Consider the following 23,467-nt stretch of genomic DNA (forward strand, 5'->3'; position numbering starts at 1 on the left):
ACCATATGTTTGGTTTTCAAAGATTTTGCTATTTGATGGGGTAGTAGACATGAAGATGTGAGGAGAGAATTTATACCCCCTTCTCCATTAACCCGCATGCCTGGGAGGTCTTTCCATCAATTAATGATTCCCCAGAGCCTCCAGCCCTATATTCATATTCCTTCCCCATTGAACAGGGAGGTCAGTCCTTTGGGCAGAGATGACAGATGCTACCCAAAGTACCCTCTGCTGTTTGGAACATGGCATCTTGGATTCCTAATTGGCCCAAAGCCTCTTTACAAAGACCAATTTCGTAAGTTATTAGGACCGACCAGTTCAGGTTGGCAGCCACAATTATTTATCAACTTTTTTAGAGCTGTGTCATGTAGAGACAGGACTTTAGTAAATTCCTTGAAGTTGCTTCTTTCCCTGTAAACCCAAGTCATTACTTTAGGTATGCCTAGAGGCAGTTATTCACAGATTATTTCTAACCTGATGCACTGTTCAGGAGAGCGGGTAAATTCTGGGCAGTTCTGTGAAGATAAGTAAGCTTTCATCGTCCTGGACTAGGAATAGCAGTTGGCCTCACTAATTTGAGAACACAACTGTGGTGGTTTTGCTTCATGTTGACTTTTCCTTTGTCTTTCTCCACACCCAGCTGTGATGAGCAATGGGGTGGCCTGTACTGTGATGAGCCCGAGACCTCCCTTCCAACCCAGCTCAAAGACAACTTCAATCGAGCTCCTTCCACCCAGAACTGGTTGACTGTGAATGGAGGGAAACTAAGTACCGTGTGTGGTGCCGTGGCTTCGGGAATGGCCCTCCATTTCAGCGGGGTGAGCATTTGGCAACCGGTTATTCATTTCTGCATCCTCTGAGTTTTCCCCAAAAGAACTGAGCGTCTTTCTAAAGTTTCATTGGCAAATCAAGATCCAGCATTAGACCCTCTCAATGCACAACAAACCTGATGTGAACTTGCAACTTTGCACAAATCAGAAAATACTATTTCCAACATTTTCCTATCACAAATCAACAGAGACCATTTAATTATGCAGGTAGTGTCAGCACAAGGCATATTTAAGTACACATTAGAAAAAGACTTCAATGTGGGAATGCAAGCTGGTGCAGCCACTCTGGAAAACAGTATGGAGGTTCCTCAGAAAACTAAACATAGAACTACCCTACGACCCAGCAATTGCACTACTAGGCAGTTATCCACGGAATACAGGTGTGCTGTTTTGAAGGGACACATGCACCCCCATGTTTATAGCAGCACTATCAACAATAGCCAAAGTATGGAAAGTCCCTCAATGGATGAATGGATAAAGAAGACATATATATATATATATATATATATATATATATATATATACACACACACACACACATACATACATACAATGGAGTATTACTCAGCAGTCAAAAAGAATGAAATCTTGCCATTTGCAACTATGTGGATGGAACTGGAGGGTATTATGCTAAGTGAAATGAGTCAGTCAGAGAAAGACAAAAATCATATGACTTCACTCATATGAGGACTTTAAGAGACAAAACCGATGAACATAAGGGAAGGGAAACAAAAATAATATAAAAACAGGGAGAGGGACAAAACAAAAGAGACTCATAAATATGGAGAACAAACTGAGGGTTACTGAAGGAGTTGTTGGGGGGGGATGGGCTAAATGGGTAGGGGGCATTAAGGAATCTACTCCTGAAATCACTGTTGCACTATATGCTACCTAATTTGAATGTAAATTTTAAAAAATTAAAAATAAAATTAAAAAATAAATAAAAATTAAAAGTTAAAAGGGAAAAAAAATCAATGAATTTTCATCCTGGGAGAGAATGCTTGTACAAAATTTGAGGGTCTTCCATCTGGGTGATGCTCTAATTGAAAACTCCTCAGCTTGCAACAGATTTGGGATTTAAGGAACCAAAACTCAGGAAGATGAACCTCAGCATTTCCTGAATTTATTAGCAAAAATTAATTCTTTCTATAAATTAGCCAAGGAAGAGTAATTGTCAGTAATGATTAGACATTTTTGTTTATAGCAGATTATTTTGTGAGTGACAACAGCAATGTTAGAAAATCTCTTTGAGAAATTTTATAGTCATTCTACCTTGCTGCCAGAGATAACTTGTATAAAAATAGAATCTTTAATATGATGATTAAAAAACGCTTCATAAGCAATTTAATTTTTTTATTCAATTTTTTATTTTTTTAAATTTACACCAAATTAGTTAGCATATAGTGCAACAATGATTTCAGGAGTAGATTCCTTAGTGCCCATTACCCATTTAGCTCATCCCCCCTCCCACAAACCCTCCAGTAACCCTCTGTTTGTTCTCCATATTTATGAGTCTCTTTTGTTTTGTCCCCCTCACTGTTTTTATATTATTTTTGTTTCCCTTCCCTTATGTTCATTTGTTTTGTCTCTTAAAGTCCTCATATGAGTGAAGTCATGATTTTTGTCTTTCTCTGGCTGACTAATTTCACTTAGCATAATACCCTCCAGTTCCATCCACGTAGTTGCAAATGGTAAGATTTCATTCTTTTTGATTGCCAAGTAATACTTCACTGTATATATACATACCACATCTTCTTTATCCATTCATCCATCGAGGGACATTTGGCTCTTTTCATACTTTGGCTCTTGTTGATAGTGCTGCTATAAACATAGGGGTGCATGTGTCCCTTCAAAACAGCACACCTGTATCCCTTGGATAAATACCTGGTAGTGTAATTGCTGGGTCGTAGGGTATTTCTATTTTTAGTTTTTTGAGGAACCTCCGTACTGTTTTCCAGAGTGGCTGCACCAGCTTGCATTCCCAAGCAATTTAATTTTTAAAAATTACAAATTCACTGTCAGGTCTTTATTTCCCTACAATTTCCTACCTTAGAATTTGCATTTGTGCCAATGAAGTATATCATTTATATTCATTGTGTTTTTTTTAACGTTTATTTTTGAGAGCAAGAGTGTGCACTAGCAGAGGAGGGGCAGAAAGAGAGGGAGACACAGAATCCGAAACAGGCTCCAGGCCCTGAGGTGTCAGCACAGATCCCAACGTGGAGCTTGAATCCACGAACGATGAGATCATGACCTGAGCCAACGTCAGGTGCTTAACCGACTGAGCCCCTATAATCAGTGTTTTAGTCAAGAGCAACAATATAGGGTCTCTGTGATCCTCAACACTGACTAAGAATGCAGTGTTGATAATACTCTTCTTGGCTTAAATACAACTCCAAGAGGCCTAGTTTTCCTCATATGTTCAACTAAGAGACATCTACCTATCTACATGAATAAATTAATGTAGATGACACTGAAATCAGCCAGAAAAGTTTAAATAAAAATCATTACAACTATTATCTCTAATTATAATTAAATTATATGAAATTCTTCAATGTGGTTATTGTTAAATTTCATATTAAAGTAATCATCTGAACAATGTTATTTTATTGGGGGGCCTGGGTGGTTCAGTTGGTTAAGTGTCCAGCTCTTGATTTTGGCTCAGGTCATGATCTCACAGTTCATGGGATCCAGCCCATGTCCAGTTCTGCACTGAGTGCAGAGCCTGCTTGTGCTCTCTCTCTCTCTCTCTGTCTCTGCCCTTCCCCTGCTCATGTTCTCTCTCGCGCGCGCGCACAAAATAAATAAATAAACATTTTTAAGTGCTAATTTATTAATAGCTGCTTTTGAAAAACCTAAAAATGCCTATGAATACCTGGAAATAGTTTAATAAAGACAGAATAGTTACTTTAATTTCAACTCTCATATTGCATATGAGAAAATATCCTTTGTAAGTAAGTTCTGATCCTGAAATTTCAAAGTTTAGCAAGTATTTGCTGAGTACCTACTGTGTGCCAGAGGCCATGCTGGGAGCTAGGGTAACAGGAGAAATGACACAAAAATTAGTATTACTATGCCATGCAACTTGTATTACAAAAGAAATATAAAACTGATGGAAGCCGGAGAAAACCTTAAGCTGCAGTTACGATTCTTTATCATTGTTGGATTCTGCTTTTCACCCTTAGGGTTGTAGTCGACTGTTAGTCACCGTGGATCTAAACCTCACTAATGCCGAGTTTATCCAGTTTTACTTCATGTACGGATGCCTGATTACACCAAATAACCGTAACCAAGGTGTTCTCCTGGAATATTCTGTCAATGGAGGCATTACCTGGAACCTGCTAATGGAGATTTTCTATGACCAATACAGTAAACCTGGGTTTGTATTCTGTTTTATCTTTAATAACTAGTATATCGAGCAATAATGCTTGTTAAGGCCTGCCAGCAGTCAGTCAGCAGGGGCTTCAGGGGACCTGGACAATACTCACTGGTAGAAGATGCTTCTGTGAGGCACCTGGTGGCTTATTCGGTTAAGTGCCTGACTCTTGGTGTCAGCTCAGGTCATGATCTCACGGTTCATGAGTTGGAGCCCAACATCAGGCTCTGTGCTGACAGCGTGGAGCCTGCCTAGGATTCTCTCTCTCACCCTCTGTCTCTGCATCTTCCCTGCTCACATACTCTCTCTCTCTCAAAATAAATAATAAACTTAAAAAAACTAAAATAAAAAAAAAATGATGCTTTGAAACTGACATGAAGATAAGATTTCTGCGCTGATAAATAGCTGGTTTGGGTTTTTATTTTAAGAATGACTAGTTTTAGGGGCACCTGGGTGGCTCAGTTAGTTAAGTGTCTGACTTTGGCTCAGGTCATGATCTCACAGCTCGTGAGTTCAAGCCCCACATGGGGCTCTGTGCTAACAGATCAGAGCCTGGAGCCTGCCTCAGATTCTGTGTCTCCCTCTCCCTCTGGCCCTCCCCTACTCACGCTCTGTCTCTCTTACTCTTTCTTTCTCTCTCTCTCTCTCTCTCTCTCTCTCAAAAATATAAACATTAAAAAAAATAATCATAAAGAAATAAAATAACAGAAGACCATGGGGGAGGGGAAGGGAAAAAAAAGAGAGGGAGGGGGCCAAACCATAAGAGACTCTTAAAAACTGAGAATAAACTAAGGGTTGATGGGGGCTGGGAGGGAAGGAAAAGTCAGTGATGGGCATTGAGGAGGGCACCTGTTGGGGTGAGCACTGGGTGTTGTATGGAAACCAATTTGATTTCATATTAAAAAAATAAAAAATAAAATAAAATAAAACCCTCACAATGGGCTTAATAAATGCAATGTAGGAATCATTTAAAAGATATATATTCTGGAAAGGCAAAAAGCAATTGGTGTGACCAATGAGAAAAGTCAAAAGAGTTTTTAAAAGTAAAAGAGCATATCTAATAAGGTGGAAGGAAGAGAAGAGAGAGAGAAAGAAGGTTGGAGGAGAGGAGAGAGCAGAGTAGAGGTTAGGGGAGGAAAGGGGAAAGGAGAAATATAGAATAATTAAACCCAGAAACGTAGAAGAATTAAAAGCACCAAAAAAGGAAGACAAAACATAGATAATCCCTCAGTGTATGGCAAACCAGGTATAGGCTAAAAATTAGGTAAAATAAAAACAATTAAAGAATCTTATAAATGATCATTTAAATTCAGTGTGTCCATTAACAATAGGTTCAGCTGTGAATGACAGAAACCCCCAAGTAACTTATAAGGTTTTTTTTTTCTTTCTCTCATATAAATTAGATCTGGAAGAAAATAGCCAAGGGCGGCTACAGTGGTTCCATAAGCACCAGAGACCCAGGTTCTTTCTACCTTATGTTTTTGCCACACTCAACACATGACCTCCATCTAGTCCAAAATGGCAACCCCAGCTCCTCCACCTTCCCACCAGCAGGAGGGAGGATGGGCAAGAAGGGTGTGCTGTCTCTCTTCGAGGACACTTCCTAACAGGTGCCCATACTTCCATTCACATTCCAGTAGCCAGAACTTAGTCACAGAAACACACCCAGATGCAAGGGAGTCTGGACATACTGTCTTTATTCTGGACAACTATTCACCTCACTATAAAGATGGGCTCCTATTATGAAGGAAGAAGGGGAAAATGGCAATTGAGGAAATGTCAGCCACAAGCAAAAGTTTTAAATCCTGCACTTACCTTAAAGTTGGACAGTAGTAAAGGAATTCAAATAGAAGCTAAGAGGAACACAGTGTAATAGCACACAAAAACGTGCTCATCTGTTAGTTAGTTAGAAGATAACAGATAAGCCAAGTAAACTATTTCCTTAGTCTTTTTGGAGAAAGGTATAAAGACTCTCAGGTATGAGTTCCTGAACATTTAGCATAATATGCAGGGAGAATGAAGTTAAGATAAACTTAACTTTAGTTCTCTGAAGGAGAAACAAATTGACTGAAGTAGTAACAGTGGTCATAATTTATTTAAACTTTCAACAGCTTTAGATAAATTTCTACTCCAAGGGTTTTCAAAACGTGGTCAAGGATTTATGAGAGAAAGGAAACTACATTAGAAATAGGAAAGAAAAGGGGTGCCTGGGTGGCTAAGATGGTTGAGCACTGGACTTTGGCTCATGATCTCGTGGTCCATGAGTTCAAGCCCCACATCGGGCTCTGTGCTGACAGCTCAGAGCCTGGAGCCTGCTTCAGATTCTGTGTCCCCCTCTCTCTCTGCCCCACCCCTGCTTGTGCTCTGTCTTTCTCTGTCTTTCAAAAATGAATAAACAGTAAAAAAAAAATTGGAAAGGAAAAAAAAGGTAAAGATCACTGCTCTGGGTAAATAAGTATGATTGTATGTCTCTCTAGGAACAGACACATTTCTGATATTATTTAATACACTTTAAAATGTTAAACATGCCAAATCAAAGCAGATAAGCTATAGGAAGATCATACAAGGTGAGGATACAAAAAGAGGGCAAGGAGAGGACAGATGAGCTTTGAAAGTGAGATGCATGAGGAAATAAACTTTGGAAAAGATCGCCTAAGCACGGATGGTCTCCAAACTGCCAGTAACTATACAAGCAAGGATCTAGGATTCACGGTCTACAATTTCCTTCCCTAAGACCAAGATCCACTAAGCTGTCTTGGCCCAAAGGGTACACAAAATGACGGACATAGTCAAAAAAGTATTTAAAATTCAAGTACTGAAAATCCAACCAAAAGGACCGCAGCATTGAATGGATCTTAATGCGTCCTCATCTGGAATACTGCCTACTATTCTGGTCCTAATCTCTCAACAAAGACATAAAAGAGAAAAGAGGAAGGAAAATAAAATCAACAAGGAAATAGTGTATAAATACAAACAAAACGGTGAACCCTCTTCAGTGTGAAAGACGAAAACTAAAGGGGCCACCATGAAAGTCCTCAACTTAAGGGTTCTTCACAGGATGGATTTGGGCTTATTGGCCCATCTTGGAACACTAACACTAAGAGGCAGCCCTTAAATATAAAGGGAGGTAGATTAGTATGGATAGAAAGATGGGAATTTATGCAGAGGAAAGTAAACCTCAGGAAATTATTTTCCCCAACAGACTTTATGGTTGTGAGTATAAGCTCAAAAGTGTTTGATATATTCTTGGGCTTTAAATGCGTAATTGTGATCATGTCTAGCTGGTTATGGTTCATATTGAAGCATGTAGTCATATTTGTCCATATCTGTTCTTGGTGACTGTGTTGGGGACAGCATGCTGGGCTTGTTACCCAATGGTTCTTACTCAGCATTTCTTAGTATAATGTCTTCAATAAAACATAAAGACAAAGTCAGTATTAAACCACATAAAGTAATTACATACAACCTGGTACCCTCAAGCTGAGAACCCAAATGTCCTGCCACATGTGTCTGAATTCAGTGTCTGAATTCTAAGCAAATTGCTGATACTCACAGGAGTAGAATGAAATCAAGGCACCAGGGGAAGGAAACTGATGAAACCAACCTCTAGGAGACAGAAAACAAAAGTTAGTATTGGCTTATGTCTACCAAAGTGCATATCTCTAGGCTTATAGATCCAGAGAGGCCCCTAGGCAAGCAGAAAACTGTAAAGTCCCTTTAAGGCCTGCCCAGGGACAATTAGAATAAGTAGATAGTTCCAGAATCCTTGAATTTGTTCACATTCTGTTTCCCCCATTTAGGGACTCCTGAACCTTCATAAGCTCAAACCAGTTTATCATGGTTTATAAAAATTACATTTTAAAAATGATTTTTAAAAATTAAAATAGGGGCGCCTGGGTGGCTCAGTCGGTTAAGCGTCCGACTTCAGCTCAGGTCACAATCTCACGGTCCGTGAGTTCGAGCCCCGCATCGGGCTCTAGGCTGATGGCTCAGAGCCTGGAGCCTGCTTCTGATTCTGTGTCTCCCTCTCTCTCTGCCCCTCCCCTGTTCATGCTCTGTCTCTCTCTGTCTCAAAAATAAATAAACGTTAAAAAAAAATTAAAAAAATAAATTAAAATAAATTTTGGGGCACCTGGGTGCCTCAGTTGGTTAAGCGCCCGACTTCAGCTCAGGTTGTGATTTCACCACTCATAGGTTGGAGCCCCGCGTTGGGCTCTGGGCTGACAGCTCAGAGCCTGGCGCCTACTTTGGATTCTGTGTCTCCTCTCTCTGGCCCTCCCCTGCACACACTCTCTCTCTCTCTCTCTCTCTGTCTCTCATTCTCTCTCAAAAATAAGTAAACATTAAAAAAATTAAAATAAACATTTAAATCAACTATTTAAATTAAGTTTTTAAATTTTATCTCCTGTCCTTCCCTCACCACCACGTGACGTGTAATATCTTACCTCTTGTTGTGAATCTTTTACTCGCATGAGACATTTGACAAGTTTGTTACCCCCCACTGCCATCATTTTCGTACAGATTCGTGAATATCCTTCTCCCTCCTGATGCTAAAGAGATTGCCACTCGCTTCCGCTGGTGGCAGCCAAGACATGACGGCCTGGATCAGAATGACTGGGCCATCGACAATGTCCTCATCTCGGGCTCTGCGGACCAGAGGACGGTCATGCTGGATACCTTCAGCAGTGCCCCTGTGCCCCAGCACGAGCGCTCCCCCGCAGACGCCGGCCCTGTCGGGAGAATTGCTTTTGACATGTTTATGGAGGATAAAACTGCAGGTACATTTATCACTAATGCTAAATACGAATCCAGCAGAAATGTAGCGTGGATTTGGGTCTTTTCAAAAAAAGTAGAATGTGAAGCTCTTACAGATTCTCAAATGGTATAGAAACAGTGAAAATGGTTTCACCCTTTTGTTTCTCTCAAAATTCCTGATCTACACTGGAACTAAATCTTCTTCCATTTAAGCAGCAAGTATGTTTTAATAAATAGCATCCTGTAATAATTCTTTTTTTTAAAGAGATTATTTGTTTCTTTGTTTCCTTGTTTCTCCTTTGGGTAGAAAGCCAGTATTTCCTAGTCATTTATTTTAATATCCAAAGACAAGTGTCTTGTTTTGCTACATGTTAGTTGCATTTGTGATGACATTTCATGTTTTAGAGAGTGTCTCAGGCCTTGCTTGTCACTGTTTCTTCTCAATAGTAGTAGAGCAGTGATCCTGATGACATAGAAAAAAAGATCTCTCCGTGCTAGGCTCATTTTTAATGTCTTGTTTTCTTTTCATTTCATAAAACTATTCTGGTATTTATTTATTTATTTATTTATTTATTTATTTATTTATTTAGAGGGTGCAACTGAGCAAGAGGTAGAGAGAAAGAATCTCATGAGGGGCAGAGAGAGAGAGAGAGGGAGAGAAAGAGAAGCAGGGCTCTCCTAAGCAGGGCTCCTGCTCACCCCAAGCAGGTCTCAAGCTCACCCCATGTGGGACTGGAACTCACAACCTATCTGATGATGACCTGAACCGAAGTCAGATGCTTAACGGCTGAGCCACCTAGACGCCCTGTTCTGGTCATCTTTTTAAAAAATGGTGACTTATATCAAGTTTGTGGCTTTGTCATGCCACATCCTTGGTAATACTACATAAAACATGGTATCTTCTGGTCAAGTAGTGATGTTTAATTATACGGCTCATGCCAACACTGCAAGTGTTATCTGAACAGTGAAAATAATTCTCTGAAGAAGGTTATTGAGAAGATTTACTTACACAGATCTGGTTCAGAACCTTGCTAAATTATTCATTTATTTTTTTCCCTGTGAAGTGATTTACATAAGTGAGTTTATGGCCAGAAAATAATTTAAACACTGCTTCTGTATGAATAAAAGCAAATACAGATTATTTTTTCAAGTACCTAAAATACCAATTTGCACTTCAGGCTTGATTGGTGATGTACAATTGAAGAATTGCAAAAATAGTTTTTTAGAAACTATAATATCTAATTACAGAAGTAGCTTCTGATATTTCAGAAGATATTGATGAGGTAGTGGATTAATGTAAAAACCTGCTTTTATCAGGATTGCAGAGTTCTAGCATAAACTATGTGCCCTAGAATAAACTGGAACTCAAATTTCTGTGCTCTTTGGCTCTGGAGTACTAGATGCATGATTAAATGTAGCTCCAAAATCCCATGAATTGGGATGGAATTTGGAATGAAAATTCACAGATAATGGCATTGTGGTAGCCATTTGAATCCCAGACATAAAATGCTTGTTCTGTACACATATGTTAATGCTCAGACAAACTCAAAAGGACACAGCATAGATGAAGGCTGAATTCCAATTGTTTGGTCTCTCCTCTGACTCCTCTGAGACCATCCAACTCTGTTACTTGCACAGTAGCCCCAAGCCTATGATTGTACCCATTCATCTCCAGTGAAAATGCTGGAGCTAAACAGGAAACTTTCAGAGAAACGCTGGACCTATAAAATCAAAGTGTATCATGAATTAAATGCAATTTATGGATATGTTCCTTCTTAAACTTTCTGGAATAAAATCATAATGTTAAAAATGCCTCTTCCAGGGGCACCTGGGTGGCTCAGTCAGTTGGGCATCCAGCTCTTGGTTTTGACTCAGACCATGATCTCACGGCTGGTGGGTTTGAGCCTCCATCCAGCTCCACCCTGATGGTGCAGAGCCTGCTTGGGATTCTCTCTCTCCCTCTCTCTACCCCTCCTCTGCTGTGCTCTCTCTGACTCAAAAATAAATTAATAAACTTTTTTAAAAAATACCCCTTCCTGGGGCGCCTGGGTGGCTCAGTTGGTTAAGCGTCCAACTTCGCCTCAGGTCATGATCTCACAGTCTGTGGTTTCGAGCCCCGCGTTGGGCTCTGTGCTGACGGCTCAGAGCCTGGAGCCTGCTTCGAATTCTGTGTCTCCCTCTCTCTCTGCCCCTCCCCTGCTCGTGCTCTGTCTCTCTCTGTCTCAAAAATAAATAAAACATTTAAAAAAAAAAAAAAAAAAAAAACCTTCCAGAAAAGAAAGGACATTGTGGACAGTTTGTGTGTGTGTGTGTGTGTGTGTGTGTGTGTGTGTGTGTGTGTGACTGAGAAAGAGAGGGAGAGACAACAGGATGTACTCAGCGCTAATCAAGTCATAGTCTTGTTGCCTAAGTTTTCCTTAGACATAAGCTTGTTTTTAGTCACTTCATTGAGGTATAATTGACATACAAAAAGCTGTTGATTTTAATGTATACAACTTGATGAGTTTGGAGATAATTATACACCACATCACCACAATCATGGCCATAAATTTATCAATCACCTCCTAACATTTCCTCTCACAGAACCCCCCTCCTTTTTGTTTAACCTTCTTAGCAAGTTTTTAAGTATACCGTACATTATTGGTAACTATAGGCCCTCTGTTGCACAATAGATCTCCGGAACTTATTTGCCTTGTATTCCTGAAACTTCATACCCCTTGACTGACATGTCTCCATTTCTCCTTCTCCTCAGCCCCTACTAACCACTATTCTACCCTCTGGTTCTATGAATTTGACTATCATAATTTTTTAATTACCCAGATGACACTGCCAGAATTTGATTAGAAGTAGCTAGCTCACTTCCCTGTCATATTACTAGAAATTCTTTGTCCTTCTTTAGAACCTGCCTGAAAGTTAAGTATCTATCAGAAAAGAATCAGTGTAGGGGTACTTGGATGACTCAGTCAGAAAAGCATGTGACTCTTGATCTTGGGGCCATAAGTTCAAGCCCACGTTGGGTGTAGAGATTACTAAAAAATAAACTTTAAAAAAAAATCAATACACATTTCCCTTTGCTTTTCATTTATAACACATACAATATACTTTTTTCTAAATGTAGACTTACCAGTATTGGACAGTAGGTATATCTCAACCTCCTAGGATCCATGTTCCTAAAATGATATGCTTACATTAGTGTTTTGCCTGTGGATTGTATGTAAGATAAGAGAGATTTCTACTGAAAATAGTACAAGATCTTGCTTAATGTGTAAATTTGCTTCAAGTAATTTTGTCATAAATTTGTCATAAAATTTATATTTTTTTAAGTGAATGAGCATTGGCTATTCCATGATGATTGCACAGTAGAAAGATTCTGTGACTCCCCTGATGGTGTCATGATTTGTGGCAGCCATGATGGAAGAGAAGTGTATGCAGTGACCCATGATCTGACTCCCACTGAAGGCTGGATCATGCAATTCAAGGTGAAAATGTTATGGTCTCAATTACATAAATACCTATACACTAGCAATATAAAAATGAAAAAAAAATTTTGAGGCAAAGATCATACAACATTTCATTGACTTAATATACACTTTGAAAAATAAAATGTAATGTTTAGGTAATATACATCTCTACTGTATATAACTTAATGATTAAAAATGATTAAAATTATTTCATTTCTGAATTATGCCAACATAAAACTTTCATAAGAGTAAATGCATTTCTGTCCAGGAATAAACAGAGCAAAATAGCGCAAAATAGTGATAATAAAAACGTAGGACGCTGAGTTAAGTTATCATATTTTAAATCATTATATGACTTAGCCAACTTCTTCCTTTAAGAGAAGATTAAAGCTATTATGGTTATAACTACCTTTTTTTTGTTGTTGTTTTCGCAAGACTATTGTAATGTTTCTGGAGAAAGAAAATTCTAGAAAATAAAGGCATGATTAGCATTAATGCCAGCATCGATTTTGGCCAAGATGTTGTGTCAACCAATTTATTTTATGTCATCCAATTTATTGTCTACCTCACTCCCACTGTATTAGCAACAAATGTTCCAGTATGCCTGTCTGGGGCAACAAAAGGTGCTGTGCCTTATTAAAAGTACCTTCTGTTATCACTTCATTGCATCTTACTTGTATTTGAAAGTGATGTATGGAGAGTCATAAATTGTACAACAAAACAGTAAACTTGGAGAAGCTGTTAGCAATCCTTCTTGGTCGAGCATCCTGCCAAATAGAAGTCCCAGACCATTAGCACAACAAACAACAATTTGTAAGAGTGGGCCCAGGCCTTCCAAGGCAATCAGCCAGCCATGGCAGAGCACAGCTTTCAGCTTCTCTCCAAACTCCCTGCACAATATATTTGGCACTTTCTATAATTTGTCATCTTGGGCAACCACGTCAACTACCCTGTCCATCAGCAGAATAAGTAATGATCCTGAAAATACAGAGTGGATGTGGTGTAACACCTATCAAGTGATCAGCACCTTTCTTGCTGCCAAGTCCTTAGAGCAGCAATATGTAATCTGGTTTTAATATTTTTCCAATCTTTCTTTTCTGTTCATTAGATTTCTGTTGGATGTAAAGTGTCTGAAAAAGTTGCCCAGAATCAAATTCATGTGCAGTATTCTACCGACTTTGGTGTGAGCTGGAATTATCTGGTCCCTCAGTGCTTACCTGCAGACCCAAAATGCTCTGGAAGTGTTTCTCAGCCATCAGTATTCTTTCCAACCAAAGGGTGGAAAAGGATCACCTACCCACTTCCTGAAAGCTTAGTGGGGAAGTAAGTAGAAAATTCAAATAAAGCCTGGTTCCAAGCATCCATAAGTCTATGAGGGACACTTGTTGAGCCTGAAATTATGTGTAATTGTGGGTAAAATGCTCTTACCCCCTAATTCTAAAAGTTCTCTAATCAATGACCTCCATGATGAACTGACTTGAGGAGACCTCAAGTTTAAATCCTCAGGCTTCTCAAGAAGGGCCTTGGCAAGCCCTTCCACTTTCCATGTTAATCTCTGAACATGGAGACACAGCAATAGCAATAGTCCTAGAGCCAGATGAAAAGGTATAGGCTACCTTATGGGTCTTGTAGACTGTGGTCCACCATGCATCATATGCTTTCCATATTACTGCCTGTCAATCCATAGATGAAGACACGAGCAAGTCCTAAGTGGTGATGCTATTTGTACAAAACCTAATTCTTCATGCTGTCTGTACAAGTGTGGTTTGTAGATCTCATTTTTCTGTTACATTCTGCACCTGCTGTGAAAAGTAATTAGCCTAGAGCAGTAGTGAGCCAAGATGATTAAACTATTCCCTGAAAAGTCTGTAGATAAGTTAATTTAAGCAATTCTAAAAGCTTTTCCTTTGTAAAATTAGGAAAAAAGATATATTGAAGAAAATGACAGGTGTACCTCCACCATATGAATCATAGAGACTGGCTAAATGAAAAACCTTCTTATGAAACAGAATTACGATATATGTCCAGCACATATAGAGCCTTTGAATAAGGTGCTTGCACTCAGCTTTTCCAGTGGCCCATAAATATCACCTACTACATGATCACTCACTGTTTCCTGGAACACATCTAAAGGTTTTAGTCTATTAATGTGCTAGGAGATTAGATCAGGATACTTTCAGCCACAGGTAACAGAAAACCCAATGCAAATGGACTCAATTAAAAGTGAAATGTATTATATCTGTAATGAAACAATCCAAAGTAACTGGATTCTAGGATTGATTCACATGCTCAAAAATGTCTTCAAGGACATTATTACTTACTACTCTTACAATGACTCTTTCTTTGCTCCTCCGTTCACACATTGGTGTAATATTCAGGCCTCATGAACATAGATGGCTTCCAGAAAACTGCAGCAGAATGCATCATTACCTATGTCCAATGGAAGAGAAACAGAGTTGCTTTTCTTTCAGAGCTGGAGTTACTACCTTCTTGTGTCCCATTGGCACAAATTAGCTCAAGAATGCCCATTCCTGAGTCAGTCAATAGCTAGGGGAGTTCCATTACTCCTATGACACACCAAGGGCGGAATGGGTGCTGGGGAGGGCCATGATATCACTGCCTCGTTTTACCCCTCTATTCCTCTCTCTTTTTTAATAATGATGTAAAACTTAAATTCAGTAAGATGCACACATCTTAGTAGTTCGGCACAATGAGTTCTTACCAATGTGTAACCTGTGGAACCACGCCATAAAACAAGATGCAGAACATTTACATCACCCCAGAAAGTCTCCTCGTGTACTTTGAACTCTTCACATCAAAATAGTGCAGGACATTCTGATATAAGGTTAATTGTGAGGTTTGTATTTTTCCCCAAAGACAGAGAAGAGCAATGATTAAATCAAAATCTTGGGGAAATTGCCCTTTCACATAACCCTTTCAAAATCGTTTTCTAATTAGCACAGCTGTTCTGAGAATATCGATTACCTTTGGGGATTCAGAAGTTGCTGTTTCCTGACCACCTGAGGGCTGTGTGTCTGCTGACGAGTCTCTGTGAAAGGCTTCACTCACCTTGTGTACAATTTCAGAAATGCAGTTAAATTGCGACACAACCACTGGACTCCAGTTCATAAGCAGCCTCATTTATGATAGTTACAGATTTGTATTTTAAAATGTTCCTATCGCTTGAAATAGAGATTCCACTGCATTTTCATTTTGTTGTACGAGTTTGCTCACATACTATAAAATTTTAATGAAACTGGCTTTAAAGTTCCATTACAGAAATAGATAATGGCGGTCAGAAAATGTTTTTTATTAACCCATTTCATACTGCCAGTGTCTTAAATGTTTTTTTTTCCTCTTCTGTACTGAACATACACATAGGAAAATGGACTTAAGTAAAGTTAACTTTTGTTCTCACTCCTTTGCTTCTGTGTTATCAATAGTCCAGTAAGATTGAGATTCTATCAGAAGTACTCAGATATGCAGTGGGCAATCGATAATTTCTACCTGGGCCCTGGATGCTTGGACAACTGCAGGGGCCACGGAGATTGCTTAAAGGAACAGTGCATCTGTGATCCTGGATACTCTGGGCCCAACTGCTACTTGACTCACACTCTGAAGGTAATGTTAATGCCCCAGAAGAAAGCATTTACTCACACCGCAGGTCGTGCCTGAAGAACCATTGTTAAGTGGGGGCCTAGTAAGTTATAACAGCGGTCTTTGGGTGCCCCAGTGAATAAATCCTTTGGCTGGCAACTGAAAATATCTCTTAGGTTTCTTAGATACAGAATATCAAGACCAAGCTCTACTACAATTTACTCAATTTATGAAATAAACCAGACTGTATTGATTAAAGAGCATAAATACTCTGCTTTTTTTTAAAAGACTCTTAATTTGAAACCAGCATTAAGTCTTCTTTACTTCACTTATTCAGTAGATGTGCCGTTTGAAGGAAGATGTTGATGTTATGAAGCAAATAACATAGATTCATTATCACAAAGAAACAAATTTTCAAAAATGACTAAACAGTAGCTGAATTTTTTTATTGAATTACAATTGACATACAATGTTATTTTAGTTTCAAGCGTGCAACATAGCGACTGGACAATTCTGACATGACTCAGTGCTCACCACAATAAGTGTGCTCACCATTATGTCACCATACAGCATTATTACAGTATTCTCATTACCTGCATTTTTGTTCAGAAAACTCAGTGTTCCAATTTGCTGACTGCTAAAATGTGGTTGTGTATTAAGAATAGAGAGGTCATTTTGGAAACTTTTGCTGTTACACTATTACTTAATATGCAAAGTAAATACAATTGCCCAACACAGTTCCCATATATGTGTTCTATTTCTGTGAACAAATACAGTACATTCATCGCTGCAATAACAGAAAAATGACTAAACCAAAAAAGCACAAGTGACTGAAATCAAACATGGAAGTGGCAAAAAAAAATGTAAACAAAACCTGTTCTGTCATTTTTTTTCTATAATACACCAACTTTGGAATTAATAAATTAATTGGAGCAATGCTCACTTGTATCTGAAAGTGTTGGTCAACAAATGAGATTATAACATGAGGAACCCAGCCATAGGTAATGAATGAAGTTTAAAAAAATTAGTTTCTTTCATGAACATTCAAATTTCATTAGTATTCCTCAGTTGGATAAGAAATTAATAAGTTTATATTACAAAATAATAGGTCTATATTATGAACTCTGGTCAAACTTTTCTAATAAGAGTTTACATGGTTAACAGTGCATGTCTTCTGACTCTTGTGTTCTTACCTGTAAACCTCCATTTTTAAAATTGTATTTATTTGCTGACATCAGTGAGGTGAAGTAGGACTGACACGTGATGTACTTGTCTTTCTAGAGATGACTATGTTCTGAGTCATTTAAATCATTTAAACTACATAGTAAGTACCAACTAGACAACTCCTCTAAAGAAATGAATAAGTAGTTTTTCTGTATAGTTACTGCCATTGCAACTGTAACAAATTGTTTCCATGATATATTTCTATCATGTAAAAAACCAAAAAACAAAAGAATTGTGCCTCAACCCAGTGCAAGACTATATTATGGACAAAATTAATAGAAACATCAAGATTTTTCATCATAGTTCACTATGATGTGAAGGGATGAAATAATTTTGCATAAAAATAGCCATAATGAACCCTAATATTTTATTTATCTACTCTTTTTGAAAAAATAGACTATTCCTACAAATATCATATAGCTTCACTCATGTGGAATTTAAGATACAAAACATGAACATAAGGGAAGGGAAGCAAAAATAAGATAAAAACAGGGAGGGGAACAAACCATAAGAGACTCTTAAATAGAACAAACTGAGGGTTGCTGGAGGGGTTTTGGATGGGGGGGATGGGCTAATTGGGCAAGGGGCATTAAGGAGGGCACTTCTTGTGATGAGCACTGAGTGTTATATGTATACAGGTGATGAATCACTGGATTCTACTCCTGAAAACGTTATTGCACTATATGTTAACTAACGTGGATGTAAACTTTTTAAAATTAATAAATTGAAAAGAAAAAAAGAAAAATAGACTATTCCTGGTTGTTGGTCATCCTTAATTAGGAGGATAAACTGGAGACCAAGAGCAAATATTTTGTTCTGGATTTTGAATACTTCTCGTCATCATCCTGAATCTTGACCCTGCTAAACGTAAAAACTGACTTCCAAGGTTGATTTTCTTTTGACCTCACACAAAAAATGTTGGTTTCAAATGCCCCTTCTTAACCATATAGACATGCCAAGTTCACACCATCATGGAAGCTCAAGGGTTCTGGTTGCTTAAAGCAGTCTCCAGAGTGTGGGGTACATACTCCTGGAGGAAAACAAGACAATCCATTGAAAAATGTTAGGAGGGGCACCTGGGTGGCTCAGTCAGTTAACTCTCTGACTGGATCTCAGCTCAGGTCTTGATCTCAGGGTCTTGAGTTCAAGCCCCACATTGGGCTCTGTGCTGGGCATGAAGCCTACTTAAAGAAAAAAAAATGTTAGGGAAAAAAATGCTAGAACGTGTGCTCTGTTTTATATTAGTCCTTTAAATTTTCATTTTTGTGCATGTTTCATAATCCATAATACCATAATTGTACTTTTATATGCAATATAAACAAATACACATATTTGGAGAGTATATGCTTAAGTAACTTCTCAAATAGGAGTGTTACTATAGTCAACTTGCAATTATTTTATTTTAAGATTCTTTCTAGACTTTAAATCCCAATGATCAAACATTATTTAAGCACTTTAAGTGAGCTTAATGTATGATGCACAAGAACATTGTAGACAGATCTTGTTTTTTGTAAATGCTTCAGAAAAGCATTAGAAATCAGCGCTTTTTTTAAGTCCAAGATGAAATTATATTGTCTACACCATTCCATAGTTACTGTCTGAAAATGTTATTTGTAACCACATCCCACTTATGTTTTTCCAGACGTTCCTGAAGGAACGCTTTGACAGTGAAGAAATCAAGCCTGATTTATGGATGTCTTTAGAAGGTGGAAGTACTTGCACTGAGTGTGGCATTCTTGCTGAGGACACTGCACTCTATTTTGGGGGATCCACTGTGAGACAAGCTATTACTCAAGATTTGGATCTCAGAGGGGCAAAGTAAGTCATTTTTTGTTATTTTTATAACAGCATAGCAAATTGGCCCCAAAATAAGGAACACACTTATGGAAGAAGTTATTACCCAGGACTTGAGTAGACTCTTTGTTCTAATTAACCATTCTGATGGATAATATGTGCTTGCATTCAGATTCCTGCAATACTGGGGGCGCATCGGTAGTGAGAACAACATGACCTCCTGCCATCGGCCCATCTGCCGGAAGGAAGGCGTGCTGTTGGACTACTCTACCGATGGAGGCACGTTTCAGGGGTGAAAGCCACACCTTGGAGCAGATTCCCAAATTACATCCAATGCCTCTCAGAACAGTTTCTGCAAAGCTTTGCTGACTTTGCAGTGAAAATAGTGAAAGTCACAAAGAGAAAGCTACAGATCTTAGTCACATTACACTTTCATACATGTGACTTGTGTGTTACACAAAACCTACCCATAAGGGTGTAAGAGAAAAGTCACATTAAAAATTTAAAAACAAAAATAGATGAAAATAATAATTTTTTTTAAAAAGCTCCAAACTTTATGAATAAAGAAAAACTTCTGTGTGTAACTGAAGCTTGATTATAAATGATACAATTAAGAAATAAATTTTATATGGTTTTCTAAGTAAGATCACTTTTAAAAACATTTTAAAGCATTTTTAAAAGCTTTTGTGTGAACAAGCATGTAATAAGTCTACAAAAAACCTACCGTGAAAGATGACAGTCTGAATTCATGAGGCTGTCAGAGGATATTTTAATAAAATTCTGTTTCATTATTTTGAAATAGCTGAAACCAGACCAAAAATAACATGAAGTCCTTAGAAAATCAGTTTTAGCAGATAGGTATCATTTTTATAACTAGCAGAGAGATAGATGGCCTTAACGTATTTTAGTGTATTCAAAGGTGTTTCCTTAAGTAATTTAAATATCCCACCTACAATCTTATCAATTGATAAGAGGAAAACTTATTAGTCCACAAAATAAAAATTGCCCAGAATTAAAATAGCTAAGTTAAAATTTTAAATTACTAGGTGTTCCTGTCCAGAAACATGCAAAACATGGATGTAGCTCATTATTTATGAAAAATAACGCACATAGCAATGTACAAAAAAATTTTAAGAGCAGAAAATACATAATTTTTACTTCAGCATGTTTCTTTTTGGCCAGATATTTCTAAATACCCTTCCCCTCATACATTTGGAAACAGTGGTAAACGCTTATCTTAAAGTCAGTGAAATCAATTCTCATTTCCTGGTTGAAGATTTCTTTGGGAAGCTTATGGTAGCTGCAGTATACTGTCACTTTGTGGAGGTTTTCCCAGATATGTTACTATGTTGGTGTATTTGTTACTATAGGAATAACTTGGACTTTGCTCCACGAGATGGATTACCAGAAATACATTTCTGTTAGACACGACTACATACTTCTTCCCGAGGACGCCCTTACCAACACAACTCGACTTCGCTGGTGGCAGCCTTTTGTGATCAGCAATGGCCTTGTAGTCTCTGGAGTGGAGCGTGCACAGTGGGCACTAGACAACATACTGATTGGCGGAGCAGAAATCAATCCCAGTCAACTGGTCGACACATTTGATGATGGTAAGAAACCAGACATTTGAAAGTCTTTTTTGTGAGCCTTTTGTCTGCTGTGTCTTTAGATGAGTTACTCCATAAAAAGCATTCAGAAGAGTACCTAGAACATATTCACTGCTCAACAGATGTTAGCTAGTATTTTACCCAGTGGCTTATGAATCTTCAAGATTAACTGTTTGTTGAAATGTCAACTGATGATTTAAAAAATTCTGTTAAAGACAAAATATCTAGCTCTGAATATAATTTGAAATTTCAAGATCCAAAATAATTCTAGTTTCTTTAGGAATTTCTGTACCACAGAGATGCACATTGCCTTGTTTTAAAAGTGTACCAAAAATTTTGTAATGGTGCGAGTCAGGCTAGCAATTACATTTTTTTAAGTTGGGTAATCATTATGCTAGCATTTAATAATATTTTCTAAATTTGATTAAATATCTTGTATTTATACATTATACCAATTAAATAAAAATCAATCTTAAAGGGTAAGCAAAAAGGCAGAGCACAGACATTTCAGTAACTTGACAATAAACCGATCCGTGCAAGAGAGTAACATGCCATATTGCTTCCAATTTACCTTAACAGAAGGCACTTCCCATGAAGAAAACTGGAGTTTTTACCCTAATGCAGTAAGGACAGCAGGATTCTGTGGCAACCCATCCTTCCACCTCTACTGGCCGAATAAAAAGAAGGACAAAACTCACAATGCTCTCTCCTCCAGAGAACTCATTATACAGCCAGGATATATGATGCAGTTTAAAGTAAGGGGAAGTGGCTCTTCAGAACAGAATATGGCATTACATATTTGGGGATGGAGGGCGGGAAGAATGCTTAGTTGTACAACTACAAGGAAATGATTGATTGTATTCATTAAAAGAGCCTTTATCTTATGAGTAAAAGAAGTGATTTTTAGCACAGGCCTTTATCAGATAGGATTATTTGAGCATCAATAAAATCAATTAGTATATTGGGACATAGCAAGAAATGTAACTGTATTATATTTCATATATGGAATCTTGAGTTGTTCCCAAGATCTTGGAAATGAAAAGCTCATATAGGTGCCTCTGCCTATTTCTCTCTCTCTTTCTCTCTCCTTCTCCCTCTTCCCACTCTCCCCACAGTTTCTGTACCTCTTTTCTCTTACTCTACACTGATTTCATATATCAAGCCACTTTGCTTCTTTATCTATCCTTTTCCATCATGTCTTTCTATTTTCTTTTTGTCTCTGACTTCCAAACACAAACATGTACTGTAGCCCAGCTGGAATGCCCCAAATCCTTAGATGTAAAAAGGACTCTCAAATCTTTTACATTGCATATTTTACTCATAAAGAAGTGTAGAAGGGAAGTCATAGAAGATAATTAATAGCCAGATAATCAGAGAGAAAGATAAAGCAACATCGATTAATGTCTTTCTCATTACCAAACACATTTAAAAAAATAATAAAAAGGGTATTACAGGGGCACCAAGGTGGTTCAGTTGGTTAAGCATCCGACTTTGGCCCAGGTCATAATCTCATGGTTCACGGGTTCAAGCCCTGCATAAGCTATTTGCTGTCAGCACGGAGCCTGCTTCAGATCCTCTGTCCCCCAGCTCTCTGCCCCTCCCCCACTCATGTGCACTTTCTCTCTCAAAAATAAATAAAATATTTTTTTAAAAAGGGTATTGCAGAAATACACTTTGTTACTAGATCATTTTAAAGACAGACATTGGTTGCTTATTTAAAGCATTTATTTAAATGTTTTAAAAAGATATCCTTATTTAAAAAGATGCCTTGCAATGATGGTTAATAGTAAGAGTCCTTTCTAGCAGAAATAAAAATGTATTCAGAGCCGGTAGGAGAGAGAAATGGGGAGTTATTGTTTAATGAGTGTAGAGCTTCAGGTTTACAATATTTAGAAGTTCAGATCTGTTGCAAAAGGAGGGGCATAGAGATATTCACTGTGTTCCTCAGTTTTATGTTGAACTTTCCTTCAGAGACTGAAGGGTGAGGCAGTCTCCCCAAATGCTACCACTCCCTTAGGACTATCCCTACCTTAGTGGCATGAAGGATGCTCAAATTTAAGTTGTACAACAGGTTGGTTTGATACATATGTATAGTACATATACTACACATACATACAAACATCAAATACATACATATATCAAATCAACATGTTGATATATATACATATATATACTATATGTATTTTATATATATGTAGTAATATGATTGCCATTATAGTGATAGTTAGCACCTCTGTCATGTCGTCATTTCTTTCCTGTGGTTGGAATAATTCACATCTTCCACTTCTGATGAATTATTTTCTAATCCACTTAATCAAATATAATCTCTCCTTCCTCTGAAGCACCACAGCATTTTAGTTGTATCTTTTATGATTTCTATTTCCATTATTGGAATATGCTTCTTATTTTCTCTCTCAGGCCAGGGCTGTTTTATTCATGAGTGTATGGCCTGAAATTTTTAGCACTAACCTTCCCCAGTATCAGCACTAAAAAAAAGGACATGTTGATTAAGTAGATGATTAGGACTTAAATTTAAATCACCAAGGTTTTATAGCACTTATGCATTATTAATGACTCAAACATTTAATTGCATATAATATGGAAAGCTTTAATTCATATGGAAATGTAAAAACCACAAGAATGAATATTAAGTAGTCAGAAATTGCTATTTTTAATTATAAATAGAAATTCACTAGTAGCATTAGGAAGTTAGAGTATCAGTGAAAATGTTTTGAACCAGTGATACTTTGAGTTTCTTTCCATTAATTCTCCAAATGTTACTTTACTTTTGGCCAAATTGTCTTTCCCAAATTTATGATTAAT

General features: G+C 37.8%; 1 protein-coding gene across 1 annotated transcript in view; it reads left to right on the forward strand.

Moving 5' to 3' along the window:
* RELN (reelin) overlaps positions 1-23,467 on the forward strand; it is a 524,459-nt gene that overhangs the window by 477,887 nt on the left and 23,105 nt on the right. Inside the window, exons 48-57 of the mRNA XM_078442541.1 lie at positions 638-815; positions 4,013-4,206; positions 8,725-8,981; positions 12,283-12,437; positions 13,528-13,742; positions 15,863-16,040; positions 18,883-19,058; positions 19,207-19,313; positions 20,405-20,647; positions 21,224-21,399. Of these exons, the coding sequence (XP_078298667.1) occupies positions 638-815; positions 4,013-4,206; positions 8,725-8,981; positions 12,283-12,437; positions 13,528-13,742; positions 15,863-16,040; positions 18,883-19,058; positions 19,207-19,313; positions 20,405-20,647; positions 21,224-21,399 (1,879 nt within the window). The remainder of the gene's footprint in view (positions 1-637; positions 816-4,012; positions 4,207-8,724; positions 8,982-12,282; positions 12,438-13,527; positions 13,743-15,862; positions 16,041-18,882; positions 19,059-19,206; positions 19,314-20,404; positions 20,648-21,223; positions 21,400-23,467) is intronic.

This window comes from Panthera onca, chromosome A2 (genome assembly GCF_046562875.1).
Source record: "Panthera onca isolate mPanOnc1 chromosome A2, mPanOnc1 haplotype 2, whole genome shotgun sequence".
NCBI lineage: Eukaryota > Metazoa > Chordata > Mammalia > Carnivora > Felidae > Panthera > Panthera onca.